Here is a 15,811-nt window from a genome sequence, read left to right on the forward strand (position 1 = left end):
TAGGGCACTTGTACTGAAACTGATCACGCGACCGCACGAGTGATCTGAAACATCTACATCACGGCATGTTTCTCGGTGAATTCAGGAAGCCAGACATCAGTCCAGAGATAGTATAGGGAGCTCGGAAAGACATCAAGTTGATGGCCGACCATGCACTGTTAGGTGTTCGTCCCGCGCTTGCAGGAATTCCACGAACGGTATGCGTGCACAGTCTGGAACAGCGTCACCGAGTTTTGCATACAAATGCCCGAAATACTTCGGGCCGAAGGTTCACGTGTTTTGGTGCGTTACTAAGAACACCTGAGACGGCTAACAGCTAGTCTAAGAGATCAGTAATCACACAGACTAACCAGAAGCATACAACGCAGATCTTTATCAGTTGATGCTACAGTGTTGCGGACGCGATATGACAGATTCTGAATATGCCGAAGACGTTCAATGCTAACGGAAAGAGAGATGGCAGGGGACTCGCGCTATGATAAGAACTGCGAAGCGATAAGGAGGGGATTGAGCAATGGTATAAGAGCCCAGACGAAGGCAGGGAAGTATTGCTTCATCAGATCGTCTCGTTACTGTCATTTGTTTATTATCACCTTACGCTTACGACGTTTCGATCAAGAGCATCATGAAGGCCACTTTCATCATCTTCGCTGCTCTCTGGGCAATGGTGGTTGCTGCCCCAAGCCCCAAGTCAAGGAAGAGCAAAGGCCGTAAGGGCGGATCGTCAAGTGGCACAACTTACTACTGTAATCGGGGATGGGGAGGCAATGGTGGCTGCGAAGCATTGGGTAAATGTATGAAGCAGGCAAGCACCCTCCCCATAATCCATGTAATGCTAACGAAGGTGGTTGTGTACAGTCACATTTTGCTGCAGTACAGCCGAAGGCGGGCAATTCGTTCATGAGAAAGGCGTAAGTGGTTCACAACAGATCCAGTGTGGTACTCACGGAGACAAGCATGCTGACTATTAATTTGTTCAGGATGCATACAACGCTGGGCTGGGAGGATGTGCGGATGGCGGCGTGATCATGTGTGCGTCGTAGAGAAACACCCAAGTCTCAATTGGAATGGTCTGCTCTAAACGTGCTAGCCTGTCCACGGAACATGAAAAGCGTCTCAAAACGGAAGGAAACCAATTTCAATTGAGGAGTTACTATCAGCAAGCATTGTTCCAGTCTTTAATGTAACACAGGCATACTTTTAGCAATGGCGTATTGGATCGGATTAGCACATAATTCATGAGTTCAGATCGTAGTTATGTTCGGTATTTCTGCAAAAGAGCCGAGGAAAGTGTCTGCATAGAGCCTTGGGCGGCGGTCGCTACAGTTGCAATGGAGAACATCAGCAGAATATGTACATGTAAACAGATCGGGGATGCCATAGCTCACAGCCGTTCAGCCGTAGGAAACTTTGTACCACTCTGGTGACCGAAGCTCCGTACATCATGCAAGTTCTTCAGAGAAAGCTGCTCCCCTCGTCGAGTTTTCATGCCCTGGAACAGCACACAGGACTGTTGCGAAGGATCGTCATCCCGTCCCCAAATCGAGAGCGAATCTTCGATCAATGCAACGTATTCTGCTCGAGTTGCGAACAAATGACGACTGCGGGAAGGAAGAAGGACGAGCGTGCAGCCCAATAGTCTTGCATTTACATCGAGGATGAGAGCTGCCTGTTTGTGACAACATTCTTTCCTTGCACACGCAAACGATTCCGTAGGATTCTCCTAGTTGTGTGGAAGAGAACAGAATGAGCAAAGTGAGTGGGCAGAGTCGTATATTCAATGAGAGCCTGTTGCACCAGCGTTGCCCTTTCAGGACCGAGATTCTGCAGTGTTCATCCAAAAGTCTGTCGAGTTGATTTCAAGTGTTAGGTATTTAGTGAAAATGCGGCCACGCGAGTACACCTAAATGCAGATATGTGGCAATATATGCACAAGCCTTTCGTTTTGCTTCGGGATCCATTGTTGTGCCAGAAGTGGTAGTGGAGTACGAACATCGCCTGGTCGAGAGAGCGTTGGAAGGTCCATCTTGTGCTGTGGGTAGTCGCGTTGGCGAGCCGGCTATCAATCTCATCTGTCGATTAGAAGCAAGATTCTGAGACACCAAAGAGTCGATTTCACCTGTTCACGAACGTACCGAGAGCTACAAATTCGATCAGAGTACAAACTGAGCTTAGCATGGGCCTGCAATGATACAACATAATTGATTATCCTAACGATAGAAATAATGTGGCAGTGGCTACTGCTCACGGCTAGCGGGCGGCCTCCCAGCATTCCTCGAATCCTCTTCCTACTTTCAAGGAAGCCTCACTGCCACATTAGTGAGGGGAGCATAGTACATGTATCACACAGCACGTCTGTATCCGTCTTGGGAAGTCTACGCCTCGCCAAGGGACGCGGCTTTCGAGCCGGCCATCAGGATTCGAGGATTGTAAATATCTGTGCTATCAAAGCGAAGTCGTCGACCGGTGAGGCTCTCTGGACCATGCACCCCAGCGTCGATCAATTTCGGGCCCATGACTTACATACAGATCGACGAATTGAATTCGATGCCAACGGCTCGCAAGCCGGTGAGAAAATGTCGTGTAACCGGGCGCATGCCCCATGGGGATATCTGACTGACGTTCTCATGCCCGACAGCCTGGCACGCGGGCTGGAATTGGCACGAATTCGGACTGCGCCACTACTCACTGGCGATTTCAAGCGAAGTCATGCGCATTGCTTGGAAGCACTGTGCCACTGGTATATTTAGGCGTGTTGGAATATTTTCGAGCCGCGGCGACTATGCTACACGGCCCAGATCGATGATAAAAGGTCATCCAACGGGCATATCTCGAACACTTAAATGGTCTGCTCTCGCACACTAAGATTCATCTCGACATCACACAGCTTTCTCCTCGTTTGAGCAGCCCCAATCAGACACCATATCACGATTCACTGCAGCAGTGAACTTGACATCACCATGACCCCAATATTCAGCATCTTCGCTCTCGTGGCATCCTTCACCTTCGTTGCGGGCCTCCCGAGCGGTGAACCCCAAAGTCTACCATCCATCTTCGAGCGCCAAGGTGCTGGCCGACGTTCCACGGAGCTCGTTGGTAACGGCAACCCGCACCAGAACTTCAAGAATGTGCAGATTACCGTAAGCCTCGCGATGTTGATGTCAATTGGAAAGCCCCACGCAGCAACGCTAACTCCAGTCTCACAGGGCACACTAAGATGTGACTCAGCAGAGACCTGCACAAAAGTCCACGCCGAGGGAGAGAGCGTCAATGTGGGATTCGAAGCTGGCGTCACGCCAGTGTCCTGGATCAATGGCGGCTTCTCCGTGTCTAAGAGCTTCAGCACCGAGCAGGCATCCGAGTGTCAGGCAGTCAGAGGGCAAGCTGTCTGCGTCTGGCAGCGAATCGCGTACACTGCTGTAAGTTGGTTTCGCGCTCAGACCGCCGCGATATCTATACCAGAAAGCTGACCCACTGTCACAGTACACCGTCCGAAATGTTCGATGCTCGACGAATGGTTGCTTCAAAGACGGCGAACCATACGTGATCAAATCTCCCAACAAGGGTCAAACAGAAGACTACTGCGTCGTCAACGCATGCCGCGGTATTGGCCAAGGCTACTGGGAGAAAACCTCTATTGCAGGCGGTCCATAAACGGCCACACGAACGCAGGTGAAGGAAAGAGCGTGAAGCACACATGGAAGAAGGACTGCAACGTTCTTTATCATCGATCAATACTAGATACGGAGCTTGGAATGAATTCTCTTGGCGCTGTGGTCTACTTAGAGCTTACAAGACGCGCGATACTCGAGTCTTCTGCTAGAAATCACTTCGACTTCCGACCGTGTCAGATGCCATCGTGCGAGAGCTCGAAATGTGCGCTAGCTGTCGTGGTGCAATTTCGACTCAGATATTTATTCAGCCGCTGTCAAGCTAATCCCAATTTGGGCAGGAGGATGGAGAGGTTCTCATTCGAGGCTCTCAGTTTGGGTCAAAACTTTCGATCGACATGCTTAATGCAGAATGTACAGCTCTAGACTGGGGAGAAAATTTGCACAGAACACAGGATCGTGCAGGACAGCGACTGATTGCTCTCTTCCATCCCGCTGTCCCCTCTTCAGCTTATGCACACGGCTTGAACTTCGACGAATCACGAACAGAACCAGGCGAGAATGTGGCGCATGTGGCTTCCCATGGGAAGACTATCAGGCGTCGACCTTCTCAAGCTAATACTGTTCCAGACTTCATCAGCAGATGCCACTGCATCTCCTTTGGAGCGATGGCTTGAACGCAATTTGCAGCATGTCCGCCATTGGGCTTTTTAACACCAAGCCTCCCCCGACTGTGCTTGTCTTCGGACGTCGCACCCTTTCCACCGCACCTTTCGCTGCCTCCTCTGTACACATCGTCATGTGGCATCTGCTGCTAGTCGCAGCCGGTTTCGGCACAGCAGCAGCGCAAGCGGTGCAGCCGTGCGACGTTCGAGACTACTCGTTCGCGTACTGGTATGTCCGAGAGCCGTGTCTCTGAGCCACAACGCGTTTGAAAGGCACCTAATGATCCAATTAGTCTTCCAACAAATGATGGGCTAGGACCTGGGAATTTTGGCACCTTTCCTCCCAACGGAAACACCCTAGATGCTTGCGCTGAGTATTGCAAGGTGGACCGGTACCCATACTTCTTGTATGGAAGTATTGACCAAGGTGTTCCCTATTGCTATTGCTCTCCTTCGATACTGTCTGTCGATCCTGTCGACCCCGCCCGCTGCAATCAACCTTGTCCAGGTAATCCCACTGAAATATGCCGCGGTGAAGGTGTTGGGGTAAGTGCTACATATCGTGCATTCAAATTTCTTGTCCAAGAAGAAATCGTGTTAACATCAAGCGATAGTCGTTGTATGTGAACAATTGCTTCGAGCCAAATCCAAACACAGCGGTGGTGGGGCCATTGTAAGAGTACACAACCCTCGAAGAAGTCATTGCGATTGCTGATTTCTTGCCCGAGTGCAGCGGCTACATTGGATGTTTCGATGGCGTCGTTGAGGACACGCTTCTCGATCTATTAGGGCCGATAGTCAACGCCGGAGAGTCCGCATCTCTCGAACAGTGTCGCTCGAAATGTAGCGGCGAACTGTTTGTAAATGTTGGCTACTTCGCCATTCAGCGCAGTGACTCCTCGGGGTCGCCGGGAGCTCGATGCGCGTGCGGGGAGGAGCTCAACCCGGAACGGTATGAAGCTGCCGACAGTCGATGCACTGCGCCATGTCCTTCGGGTGGTGGATTCTGCGGCAATCCGACCAACGGTGTCAACGTGTATAGCCAGTCGGCAGCCCCATTTGTCGCCGCCAGTCGCTCGTGCACTAGCCTGGTGACTACAAGCACAACCACACCTGCGGAACTGATTGGCACCGAGACCGCGACCAGCACCACGACGACTACTGTGGATCAACCCGCCGTCACGAGCACCTGTGCGACTTCCACCGCGACAGCGACTCAGGCCTCTACTGTGACCGCTTCTACCACAGTGACGGTTGCAAAGCCCAAGACCTCGACGTGTTACAGGACAGTTACCCGAACCATAACATCGACCTGCCGCCCCCCCAAGACGCGATACGCTCGGGATAGCGATCATGTCTCGATTTTTGCACGCCAAAACGCTGACGTCGGAACATGCACGGTGAGTTCGCACCACAGCGCCAGCGACCAAGCAAGACAAGACATCCTCGCTGACCCAAATGTTCGTCGACAGGTGTCGAACGGAGAAGTGACAACTTCCACGATCAGCTTCTTCGTCACAACCTCTACTACCACCGCCACGATCACAGCGACTAGGCCTGCTGATGTGGTAAGTTTCACTGTCAGCACCTCCTGTCCCTGCTGTCATGTCTGACTCCCTCGTCACAGATCTGCAACACGGCGACGTCGACTATAACAGTCACAAATCCCACGACAACGACGACGACTGCAACGGTTACAAAGAAGGGGAAGACCATCACGACCACGAAGAAGAAGACAGTGACAGCCACGAAGTATCCACGTCATGCGCCTACTTGCAAGAAGAAGAAGAGCGCAGGTTACTATTGAATGTGGACTTGAGCTCCATATGACCTAGCTATAACAGTGACTATATCTGGCGAGTTGCGATATGGAAGTGGAATAGTGTGAATGGAAGTTTCGAAAGCTAAAGGCCTTGGATTCAATGTCACCAGAACAGTCCGGGAACCATGAAACGACTTGATACCGTTGCGAGACGTACCGGAGCTATGTGCAGTAAGCTTACTGGTCGACAGTTTTCGAGAACTTCAGAAGTGAGCGTACACATTCCTGGACTCTTTGCTTGGCCATGTGTTAACGAGCTTCCATTTCGGGGAAATTGAAGGGGTTCTATCGAGACCGCTCGAGGAAGGGTGTGAGGTTGTATTCTTGGGCCGGTGACTCATCATGCATCTCTGATACGATGCCCGAAGAGGCTGACTCGGTCTCAGCGGGCAAGAAGGGTTATAAACCAAGGCTAAGGTGACTTGCTTCATCGAGCGAATTTCCCGCGATGGCAATCGTCCTTGTTCACAAGCTGTGGTGCAAGCTATGCAGAGCCATTCCGTCTTACTTCTCCAGCAACTCTACATGCTGCTGTTCGGATTACTGTCAAACCAGTCTCGAAGATATGTATTGCCGATCTTTCCAACTGCGAAGCAGAATACGCCCATTTTTTCCCTCTCGGTCTGGTGGAAAAGAAGTATGCATCCCAGTCCAGTGCTTCTCGCCAGAGGCTGCAGAGAACATACCTTGTGGAATTCGGGCTTTCGATTCGGAGCCAAACGCTTGTCGTAAGCCGCGAGTAGAACTAGTCATGTTTGTTGTAGTCAGCACGCATGCAAACAGCTTGTCAGCTTTCCATTGGCCACAAACTCGATAGCCGCCACGGGACTTCTGGCGACGATACTACTGGTGCGATACACTGACCTTCAACTCCTTCATGGCCTTCATGGTCCTAGTCGTACGTGGTGCCGGTGCCATGTCTTCCCACTATGTCTCATCTCGACTTTCCCAGCTCGATATGAGCGGACAGTAATGCGCGGACAAGTCATATATCGAACTCGGACCTGCGGAAGCATCAGCGATGCCCAGACGATTCTCAGCACGTCTGAAGCTTTAAAACCTTGGCCGCACGTTGTTCGACAGGCATACCGTAGTATGTCAGACAAGGGTGGGACCATCGGCAGTTGATCCCAACGAATAAATGCCATTGTTCTGGCGAAGTACGTCCCAGCAAGATGGTCACTGGATTACTGTGACTAGCTTGATCATCCGAATGGCAGGTCACTGTCCCGCGGGGCGAGCTTTTGTGCTCAATTTTCACAAACATAAAAGTGCATATCTTGACTAGCTCCGCTTCTGACAGTATAAAGAGTGTTTCCAATAACTTCCTCTAGGACACGTGAAGGAATTGACCTTGTATGATGCTCTCACTCGATCGACTTATATACGGCGTGCTCATCGCGCTGGTAATATCCTTCTTGATACGGCTAGCTCAGGACTATCGCCGGGTCTTACGCTTGCGAAAGCAGCTACCGCCAGGCCCACTGTCTCTGCCGTTGCTCGGAAACTACTTTCACATGCGGCAGAAGCGACCATGGATACGCTGGGAACAGCTTGGCATACGGTACAAGTCGGCCATGATCACACTTTGGAATGGACATCGTCCGGTGATCGTGTGCAACGATGCGTGGTGTATCTCTGATCTCTTCGAAAAACGGGCCAACATCTATTCTTCCAGACCAAGGATGGTCGTAAGTCGGCAGCGCAGGGTTTAATGCAAAGGATACTGACACCTATCACAGATGATGGGTGATTTGACAGATACCACTAACAACAATCAAGTCTGCCTGAAGTACAACGATCAATGGAGGCTGCATAGAAGACTTACAGTAAGCGATATGAATCCCTCGTATGTTTGACAAAGCATTTGAGTTAATGGACTAGCACACCGCGGTCGGGATTCAGGCCGTGAAGGAATACAGACCTTTCCAAGGTGATGAGACAAAGGTGCTGATGGAGGATCTACTTCGTCGTCCAGACGATTACGTCGAGTCCATCGAGCGGTACTCCTGCTCAGTAGCGTCAGTCGTAGCATGGGGCAGACGTATCGACAACCTGAATGACTATGTCGCAAAGCAAGCTCTCGCCTTCATGGAAGTTGTCAACGCCGTCATTCCCGGCCAATCGATCATGGAAGTGATACCGGCAATCACCCAGCTGCCAGTGTTCCTCAATCCCTTGCCAAGATTGATTCGGTACCTCGCTCATAGACAGACCCGTTGGTTCTTTGCCTTGACTACGGAAGCGAAGAACAAAGCAGACGTCGCCAAATTCTCCGCCAAAGTTTATGAGGAATATACAGCAGGCCGCATCACCTGGAAGGAAGCTGGCAACTTGACGGCCAATCTCATCGGCGGGGGCGTGGACACTACAAGCAGTTCCATGATCAGTATGATCCTTGCCATGTGTTGCTTCCCTCGAGCTCAACAGAAGGCGTACGAGGAGATCGAGCGTGTCGTAGGACCAGATCGGCTTCCAGACTGGGACGATGAGCTACCATACGTTGACGCTCTGGTTGAGGAGGTACTGCGATGGCGGACAGTGACTATTCTTGGCGGCATTCCTCATGCGCCTATTCAAGACGACGAGTATCAAGGCTATGTGTTCCCAAAAGACACTTGGATTGTTGGTAATGTATGGGCCATCCATCGAAATCCTCGCGACTTTCCAGATCCCGATGAGGTTCGTCCTGAACGATTTTTGGATGAGAGAATGCCGTACCCTTCGAAGAAAGGTCACAATGCCTTCGGATGGGGGCGAAGACAATGCAGTGGTCAGCCACTGGCCGAGCAGGGGCTGCGTCTCGTGACAGCGAGGCTGTTGTGGGCTTTCAAGATCGCTCCTGGTCTCGATGACAAGGTATTTCGACGGCCATGAGAGGAAAGAATGTATGCTGACCATAGAAAGGGTGAAGAAGTCAAGCTCGATTCATTCCGCGGAACTCTCGAGTACCTGGCATTATCGAAGAAGCTGCTAGTATCGCGCGAGAGAATCTGGCAATCTATGATGGAGAGACGAAGTTGACCTTGAGCAATGCGCATAAGTTCGTGACTTTGTGAGTTGAGATGAGTGTGAATCAATGCCGTTTCTGTCGAGATCGGGATATGAACGAAGAACTGTGCCAACACTTTCGTTCGTTACCCGAAACGTCGGCCAGCAAGCACGCCTTTCCCTGGTGGGCTAGGAGCTTCCTACCTCACGAGTTGGACTCGGACGAGAAGATGGTCTCAGTCTCTACGGAACAACGCGACTGCAGATATACCCTTCTCAAAATGGCCAGGGCGGCTTTTGGTCTAGCACAAGGTCTATTTCTTACTCAATGTTATGTATATAATCTGCAGGCGGCCGTGCTCGTATAGTCGTCTATCGATCCCGTACGCTGATTTGGTGGTCGAACAACAGTTAACACGTGCGCCAAAAATTCCATCACCAAACGACACACTCGGAATCTGATTTCAAACCATCATGATGCAAGCACTCTTCGCAGAATCTATTGATCGCAATGGGGCTCATCAGATCAGGGACGCCACTCATCGGCTGTGGAAGAGGCATGTGTGCCCGCGGCGTACTTATACGCATAAAGTTGGCTTCACGTTTCACTTGACCGCCGCCTGGAAAAGTGGGCCAGGATGGAGCATTCGAGGCCAATCTTTCCGTGCCCCTCAGCAGCATATATGTGTCCAGAAGGTTGCCATCGCTATTTCTCAGCACTCGCTAAGGACATCCGGCGCTGCAACGATGGCAGCACTTTCGCGAATTTTGGCACTGTTCGTCATATTTGTGCACATTGCAGACACAAGCTGATGTGATCGACAGCCTCTTCATCGGATTCTCCGCCATCTCATTCGGTCCGCAACTTACACTTCTATGGATCTCCAATTCCAGCGCCGGACTATCGCCTCTATGCACACTTTTCAATCTGGTGTTAGCCACAGAACAGTTGACACTCGGCCTACAAGGAATACTCATCGAGCCACACAGTTTTCTGCACGAGCAACTGAAGGCCGGACTTGATGATTGGCTTAACGTGGTACAGCTGACGACTGTGTGGATCTGTCATGTGTTCTTGTAGGTTCTCATGCACACGTCATTCAATACACCGATGCCTAACGAACACAGATTCGCACTGGTACTATGGCTTCCTCCAATTTCCACGAAGCAGAAGCTTGCGCTGAGTACGGCATACTTGGTTTACATCACATTTTCATTGGCATTCGTCGCATACGAGACCACGCTTCAAGAAGACGATGGGTCCGATTGGGGGCGTGCACTTTTCAGTGGAGTGCACCTAATCTTCGTCAATCTTGTCGTCAACGCCCTTGCTGTCCTCGGACTACTAACACAGATTCGGGCCACACGTTCCGTTGTGGGGCCGAGAAACGTGAGCGTCTTTGGTTTGGCAGTGCAAGCAGTCGTATTCTTGGTCGTTGGCATCAGCTGGATCTTCAGATTGAGGATACCGCGTGGATCATTCGATGTCGAGCCTGGACTGCCACAACACTCTCTATCCATCAAATTGATTGTGTGGTATCAGACGGTGGGCTGGGCGACTGTGGGGAACCTGATTTTTGCCCTCATTCAGGGCATTTTATTTGTCGTCATCAGACGAGACGCGGGCCCAACAGGCGAATCAGGAACAGAGACGGCACCACTGCTCCGTGAACTGTAAAGAAGGCCACAGAGGCATATACTGAGACTCGCTGGTAAACTTGACTGGCAAGATGATGGGAGTGAGCTGAGGGGCATAGATCTTGGAAAGGTGGAAAGGGAGCATGCGATCCAGGGGACTCTTCACGGCACGGCAAATGACGCCGTGGCTGTAGCTCTTGCAGGAGCTGCATCAGGTCAATGCTACTAGCAGGAGTTCGATCCAATCATTGCACGTCTCTGCAATGATGTAGGGTGGGCAGTTCCGCCAAGATATGACGGCCAAAGACTTTATTTTGATGAAGTGCTAGCTCATGTAACCCCTTGCCCCGATAGGACGTTGCTGACAGGAAACACCAACCTCGTTTGTTTATGAGCGAGGTCTTGGTTGAACTTGTTGGGGTAACGAAGTGTTTGTAATGGGCGTTAAGACAAATATTTCTGGCTTCTTCTGCCGCCCCCGATAAGCTTATAGACTGCATACAACTGATCTACCGGCATGCTACATAGCAAATGCCAAATACACAGAGATCAACCGAAGCTATACCAGAGTCAGATTTAGAACCGAGCCCTTAGACCCTATGCGGAAGCAGAAGTAGTCTTGGCTGGCTGTCTTGAGCTAAAAGCGTCGATCCAGTGGCTTCTGGTAAGCATCGCAAAGCTTTAGACAAAAGCTGGAAAGCACAAATGCGGGGCGCAGGAGGCCGCCTTGTTCCTTAGCGAAGCTGGTCGTTCGAGAACAGCCAATGTTGCTCGCAGGTCTGTACACGTTGTTGAGAAAGCGTGTAAGCATACTTCTGGAGTCCACTGTGGTATAGCATTAGTGGCTTCCTCGAGAATGGAGGTATAGTTCTTGAACTCTTGGCTGAACATCGCTGCCTTTTCATGTCTGATAAGCGAGAGGGTAGTTTGGGCACGAATGATATATAATGGTCCGTGGAAACCTGTGTCGAGCTTCATTACCATCAATCAACAGCTCAATAACCCGAACATACCAGCAAGACCAAAACAATTCAAAACAATGAAGTTCTCCATCTTCTCCACCGTTCTCGCCATTGTCACCCTGGCCGTGGCTGGGTAAGTGAACCACGACTGGAAGTTCCGCTTCCTGTTTGCTCACCGTTCGTGCTACAGTCCTATCCCCGAGCCTGAGGCTCAGTTCGGCGGAAACTGCCTCGAAGCTTTTGGTAAACAGCCCTTAACCTCGTTTCGTTTTGTGCCTGTGTCACTTGCTAACGTTCCGATCCAGCTCCTTGCTCGTACGACTTCCAGTGCTGCTCCGGTTACTGCAGCCTCTATGGTGGAAACTATGGAGAGTGTGAGCCTTAGAGTGTTACAAGGCACGGGCTTGCTTGACTTAGCGGAATATGCAATCACGATCATACGCAGATATGACAATGAATGATTAGTATCTTCACCTCCATTACCGCGATTGCCAAGAGTATCCTGCTGGTGATGTGATGATCCAGAGCAGAACCACCCGTGCCGCCAACGACAAGCCGCAAAAAACATAATTAACGGTGGTCTGATGACATGGAGCTGATGCTGTCAAGGATCCGAGAGCGCGCTGCACGCTTGACACACATCCTAGCTGCGTGCTTCACCTTCAGCTCGGTAGGTAGGCCTTGAACGATCGGAATTGTGACAATTTGTCATCCGCTCGAGGACTTTCGTCAACGGCTTTCATCCAGATTCGTACGGCAGATTCGTCCGATCATGTCCTCTGCTCTGGGATGTCTGCTTTTCGAATTCCGTAAGATCATGCGGTCACAAGCTGTCCCATGCAATCCTGATCTTTTTCTCGCCAAATATGGTGGGCCTACTGCAGGAACATCATGTGCTAGGAGATTTCGATCCGTCATTGGCACAAAAATCTCGGTCCCTATGGTGGGTGAGGAGTATGAAGTCCACGAAGAGCGTGCAATTCGTGACCGTATTTTCTTGGCTTCGAGACAGCAGGATTGTGATCTACGCGCGTAACTTCCAGCACGGTATCGAGATCACTAATCCGTCGAATCAGACCGGAAGGGTTGACATCCAACACGAAACCATCGTGAGTGACCTTGTTTCATGCTAGTACTTCGCTCTGGTATGCGTAAGAGGTATATCGAAGAACGTAGAGGACATGAAGACATTTTGTCCACCGTGCAATTGAGCATACTACTTCTGGACAGGCCAAGCAGCTGTACCTGCCAAGGTTCGAGCCCCGCTGCAAGCATTGGAGGGGCATTTCTCCGGCATTTCGTGCCGGTGATCGATCTCGATTCTCGTGGCTTGGACCATCGCTTGAATTCTTCAGCAAGCTGCAGGTGTGCGGACTCACATGAAGGCCCATGTGCCACTCTGCCACTCTACCGGATAATATCGAACAACATTCCATCCAAAGAAGTCGAACAACGCATTCGAGCTGATGAACAGGGCGTCAAAGCGTGCTCGAAAATGTCTCTGATAGCGAAGCTATCCAAACTCAATCCTGCGATGCCGCATAGCAACCATTCCCACTACAGCAAGTCAAAGACGTCACACCAATCATCCTACTCCTCCACTGGCGCTGGGAACGCCTCCAAACGGTCTACGCTCGGTCGGTCATCCTCCCGGCCACGCACTTCCGCAGTCCCCGTAGCTCGAAATCGCAACTTGCCGACAGACGCGGCGGAATGTGCGAGAGCTTTTGCAAAAGGCGCTGCTTAACCCTCAAGGTGCGTTGATTTCGATTTTTGGTTCACAACCTGCTCAGCTCCTCTTCTTCCTCACAACTACGCGTCATCTACTGTTGCGCTCCTGCTATCATCCTTGAAGTTCGGAGCATTGATTACGATAAGACGGAGTCCGGAAAGCTCTGGACGTTGCTAACGGCCGAGAACGTTGAGTGGGATTGCCATAGTCGTTGCTGTTGGGACATACGTCTACCATTCTGCAAGAAAGTTAGGACCTTGGTTTCGCGACGCAGAAGTCTCAAGTAGAATTCTTGGTGTCGTGGAAGCTCGGCTACATCTCCGCATTACAGACAACCACGCGTAGCGTTCATTGCAGCCTCCCACGAATATCTGGTTGAGATCCGGGCGAGAAATCGAGCTTCACCATGCTTCAACGCGGTGCGGCGGTGATGGCCTCCTTCGCTACACCATGGGTGTACCCTCCTCTCTTATCGCTAGCACGCAGTCAAATCCTCAACTTGCTCCGGAATATCCAGATTGGCTCTCTGAAAATCACCGACACCGATGGCACAACCACAGTCTGCGGGTCGCCAAAACCAGCTGGTCTGGAAGACGAGAACTCCGAGAAGAATGTCTACGCAACTGCGCATTCGGAGCTCACAGTGCACCAAGACATGTTCTGGATTCGACTCCTCCTCTTCGCAGACATGGGCCTAGCAGAGTCCTACATGCTGGGAGAAGTCTCCTGCACAGATCTGACAGCATTCTTCAAATTATTCATCAATAATAAAAAGTACTTGTCCAACGGCACGACATTGAGCAGTAACATCCTCGGAAGAATCTCAGGTTTGATCAGGAAAACGAACGACCTTACGAACGCGAAATTGAACATCTCCGCCCATTACGATATCTCGAACACCATGTTTGAGGCTTTCCTGAGCCCAGACATGACATACTCATGTCCGATCTTTTTGCCGAAATCTGATCCGATGTGTGCGCAAGAGACGCTCGAGCAGGCGCAGTATCGGAAGCTTAATCGCTTTATTCGGAACTGCAAGATCAAGGCGAGCGATCATGTGCTGGAGATTGGTACTGGGTGGGGCTCGTTCGCTATACTTGCGGTCGAAAAGACCGGGTGCAGAGTTACGTCTCTGACTCTGTCGGAAGAGCAGAAGAAGTTGGCAGAAGAGAGGATTGCGGCGAAGGGATACAGCAGTCGTATCAAGGTTCTCTTGTGCGACTATCGATCTCTGCCTGTGCCGCCGAAAGAGGAGGACAAATACGACAAGGTGGTCTCGATTGAGATGCTGGAAGCTGTGGGAGCGGAATACTTGGAGACATACTTCCGCTGCGTGGATCAGCTGTTGAAGAGCGAGGGCGGTGTGGCATGCTTCCAGTGTATCACGATACCAGAGAGCAGATATATGGGATACGCCAACTCGGATGATTTCATCCGCCGATACATCTTCCCTGGCGGCCATCTGCCTACGATCACGCAGTTGCTCGACAGCATACGTGCTGGATCGAGCGATGCGAAGAAAGGTGTCGAGCCACGATTGATCCCCGAAAGTGTGGAGAATATTGGGCCACACTATGCGAAGACTTTGAGATTATGGAGACAGAACTTCATGCAATCATTCGCAACCAAGATCAGACCTGCTCTGATCATGGAATTCCAGGAACGCCAAGGCCGCAAGATGTCCGAAGAGGAGGTCGAAATCTTCAAGAAGAAATGGGAATACTACTTTGCATACTGCGAGGCTGGCTTCGCGACCAAGACGCTGGGGGATGTAATCTTAACTGTTGGAAGAGAAGGTGCCGTGGAGATGATGGAGGATGTGCCGCTGTGAGACGACATAATGTGATGGATCATGAGCATGGAATACTGGTGTTGGACATCATCTTCTCGGCTGGCCTGAGTGGTCATATTGGTAATCTTCTGATCAATGGGTGCATATATTGAAAGACGCATTGTGGTGGCAACACCTCTGCTTGCTTGGAGCTTCGATTGGTCTAGCGTTTCAGCGAGCGCTGTCTCGGATGGGTATAGAGGTACTTTGACGAAAGGAAGATAACTATGCGTGAACTGTGCACCGTCGGTTGCCTTTCTATTCATCTGAACTCATCACTTCGCACAAGACATGCTCACCGCTGCGAAAAAGTGAGCTGCACCAACAAAAAATGATTTGGCAACCCGAACCTTCAACACACGAGCAGTATCAACGGTTAAGGTCCAATAATTGAAATGCCACCTGCTTGATCGTTTAACAAGCAGGAGAAGCTTAGCCGTCAAGATTGGTGGCTTGGGGGAGCTTCGGATCAAAAATTTCGGCAAAAAATTAACATCTCAAGGTCGTACCCGGATTCGACTGACAGATCGTTAGCCACAGATCACAACGCAACAGGGTT

The 15,811-nt window shown here is 50.9% G+C and overlaps 6 protein-coding genes across 6 annotated transcripts; all 6 read left to right on the forward strand.

Annotated features, from left to right (window-relative positions):
• Nucleotides 1-625: 625 nt before the first annotated feature.
• Nucleotides 626-1,043, forward strand: RHO25_007246 (uncharacterized protein; the record flags this gene model as incomplete). Its single annotated transcript, XM_023599452.2, has 3 exons — nt 626-794; nt 859-911; nt 981-1,043. 3 exons carry the CDS (start codon nt 626-628, stop codon nt 1,041-1,043), a joined length of 285 nt encoding a protein of 94 aa, XP_023449263.1.
• A 1,917-nt stretch (nt 1,044-2,960) lies between these two features.
• On the forward strand, nt 2,961-3,654 carry RHO25_007247 (uncharacterized protein; the record flags this gene model as incomplete). The annotated part of the gene is made up of 3 exons (XM_023599453.1): nt 2,961-3,140; nt 3,207-3,419; nt 3,484-3,654. 3 exons carry the CDS (start codon nt 2,961-2,963, stop codon nt 3,652-3,654), a joined length of 564 nt encoding a protein of 187 aa, XP_023449262.1.
• Nucleotides 3,655-4,302: 648 nt separating this feature from the next.
• Nucleotides 4,303-6,083, forward strand: RHO25_007248 (uncharacterized protein; the record flags this gene model as incomplete). The annotated part of the gene is made up of 6 exons (XM_023599454.1): nt 4,303-4,505; nt 4,570-4,822; nt 4,891-4,949; nt 5,010-5,676; nt 5,749-5,844; nt 5,904-6,083. The coding sequence occupies 6 exons, from the start codon at nt 4,303-4,305 to the stop codon at nt 6,081-6,083; spliced, it is 1,458 nt and encodes a 485-aa protein (XP_023449261.1).
• A 1,700-nt stretch (nt 6,084-7,783) lies between these two features.
• On the forward strand, nt 7,784-9,122 carry RHO25_007249 (uncharacterized protein; the record flags this gene model as incomplete). The annotated part of the gene is made up of 4 exons (XM_023599455.2): nt 7,784-7,789; nt 7,841-7,927; nt 8,004-8,957; nt 9,006-9,122. The coding sequence occupies 4 exons, from the start codon at nt 7,784-7,786 to the stop codon at nt 9,120-9,122; spliced, it is 1,164 nt and encodes a 387-aa protein (XP_023449260.2).
• A 714-nt stretch (nt 9,123-9,836) lies between these two features.
• Nucleotides 9,837-10,767, forward strand: RHO25_007250 (uncharacterized protein; the record flags this gene model as incomplete). Its single annotated transcript, XM_065602915.1, has 3 exons — nt 9,837-9,865; nt 9,915-10,166; nt 10,218-10,767. The coding sequence occupies 3 exons, from the start codon at nt 9,837-9,839 to the stop codon at nt 10,765-10,767; spliced, it is 831 nt and encodes a 276-aa protein (XP_065458987.1).
• A 3,060-nt stretch (nt 10,768-13,827) lies between these two features.
• On the forward strand, nt 13,828-15,252 carry RHO25_007251 (uncharacterized protein; the record flags this gene model as incomplete). Its single annotated transcript, XM_023599456.2, has 1 exon — nt 13,828-15,252. The coding sequence occupies one exon, from the start codon at nt 13,828-13,830 to the stop codon at nt 15,250-15,252; it is 1,425 nt and encodes a 474-aa protein (XP_023449259.1).
• Between the last annotated feature and the right edge of the window lie 559 nt (nt 15,253-15,811).

This window comes from Cercospora beticola, chromosome 5 (genome assembly GCF_033473495.1).
Source record: "Cercospora beticola chromosome 5, complete sequence".
Classification (NCBI taxonomy): Eukaryota; Fungi; Ascomycota; class Dothideomycetes; order Mycosphaerellales; family Mycosphaerellaceae; genus Cercospora; species Cercospora beticola.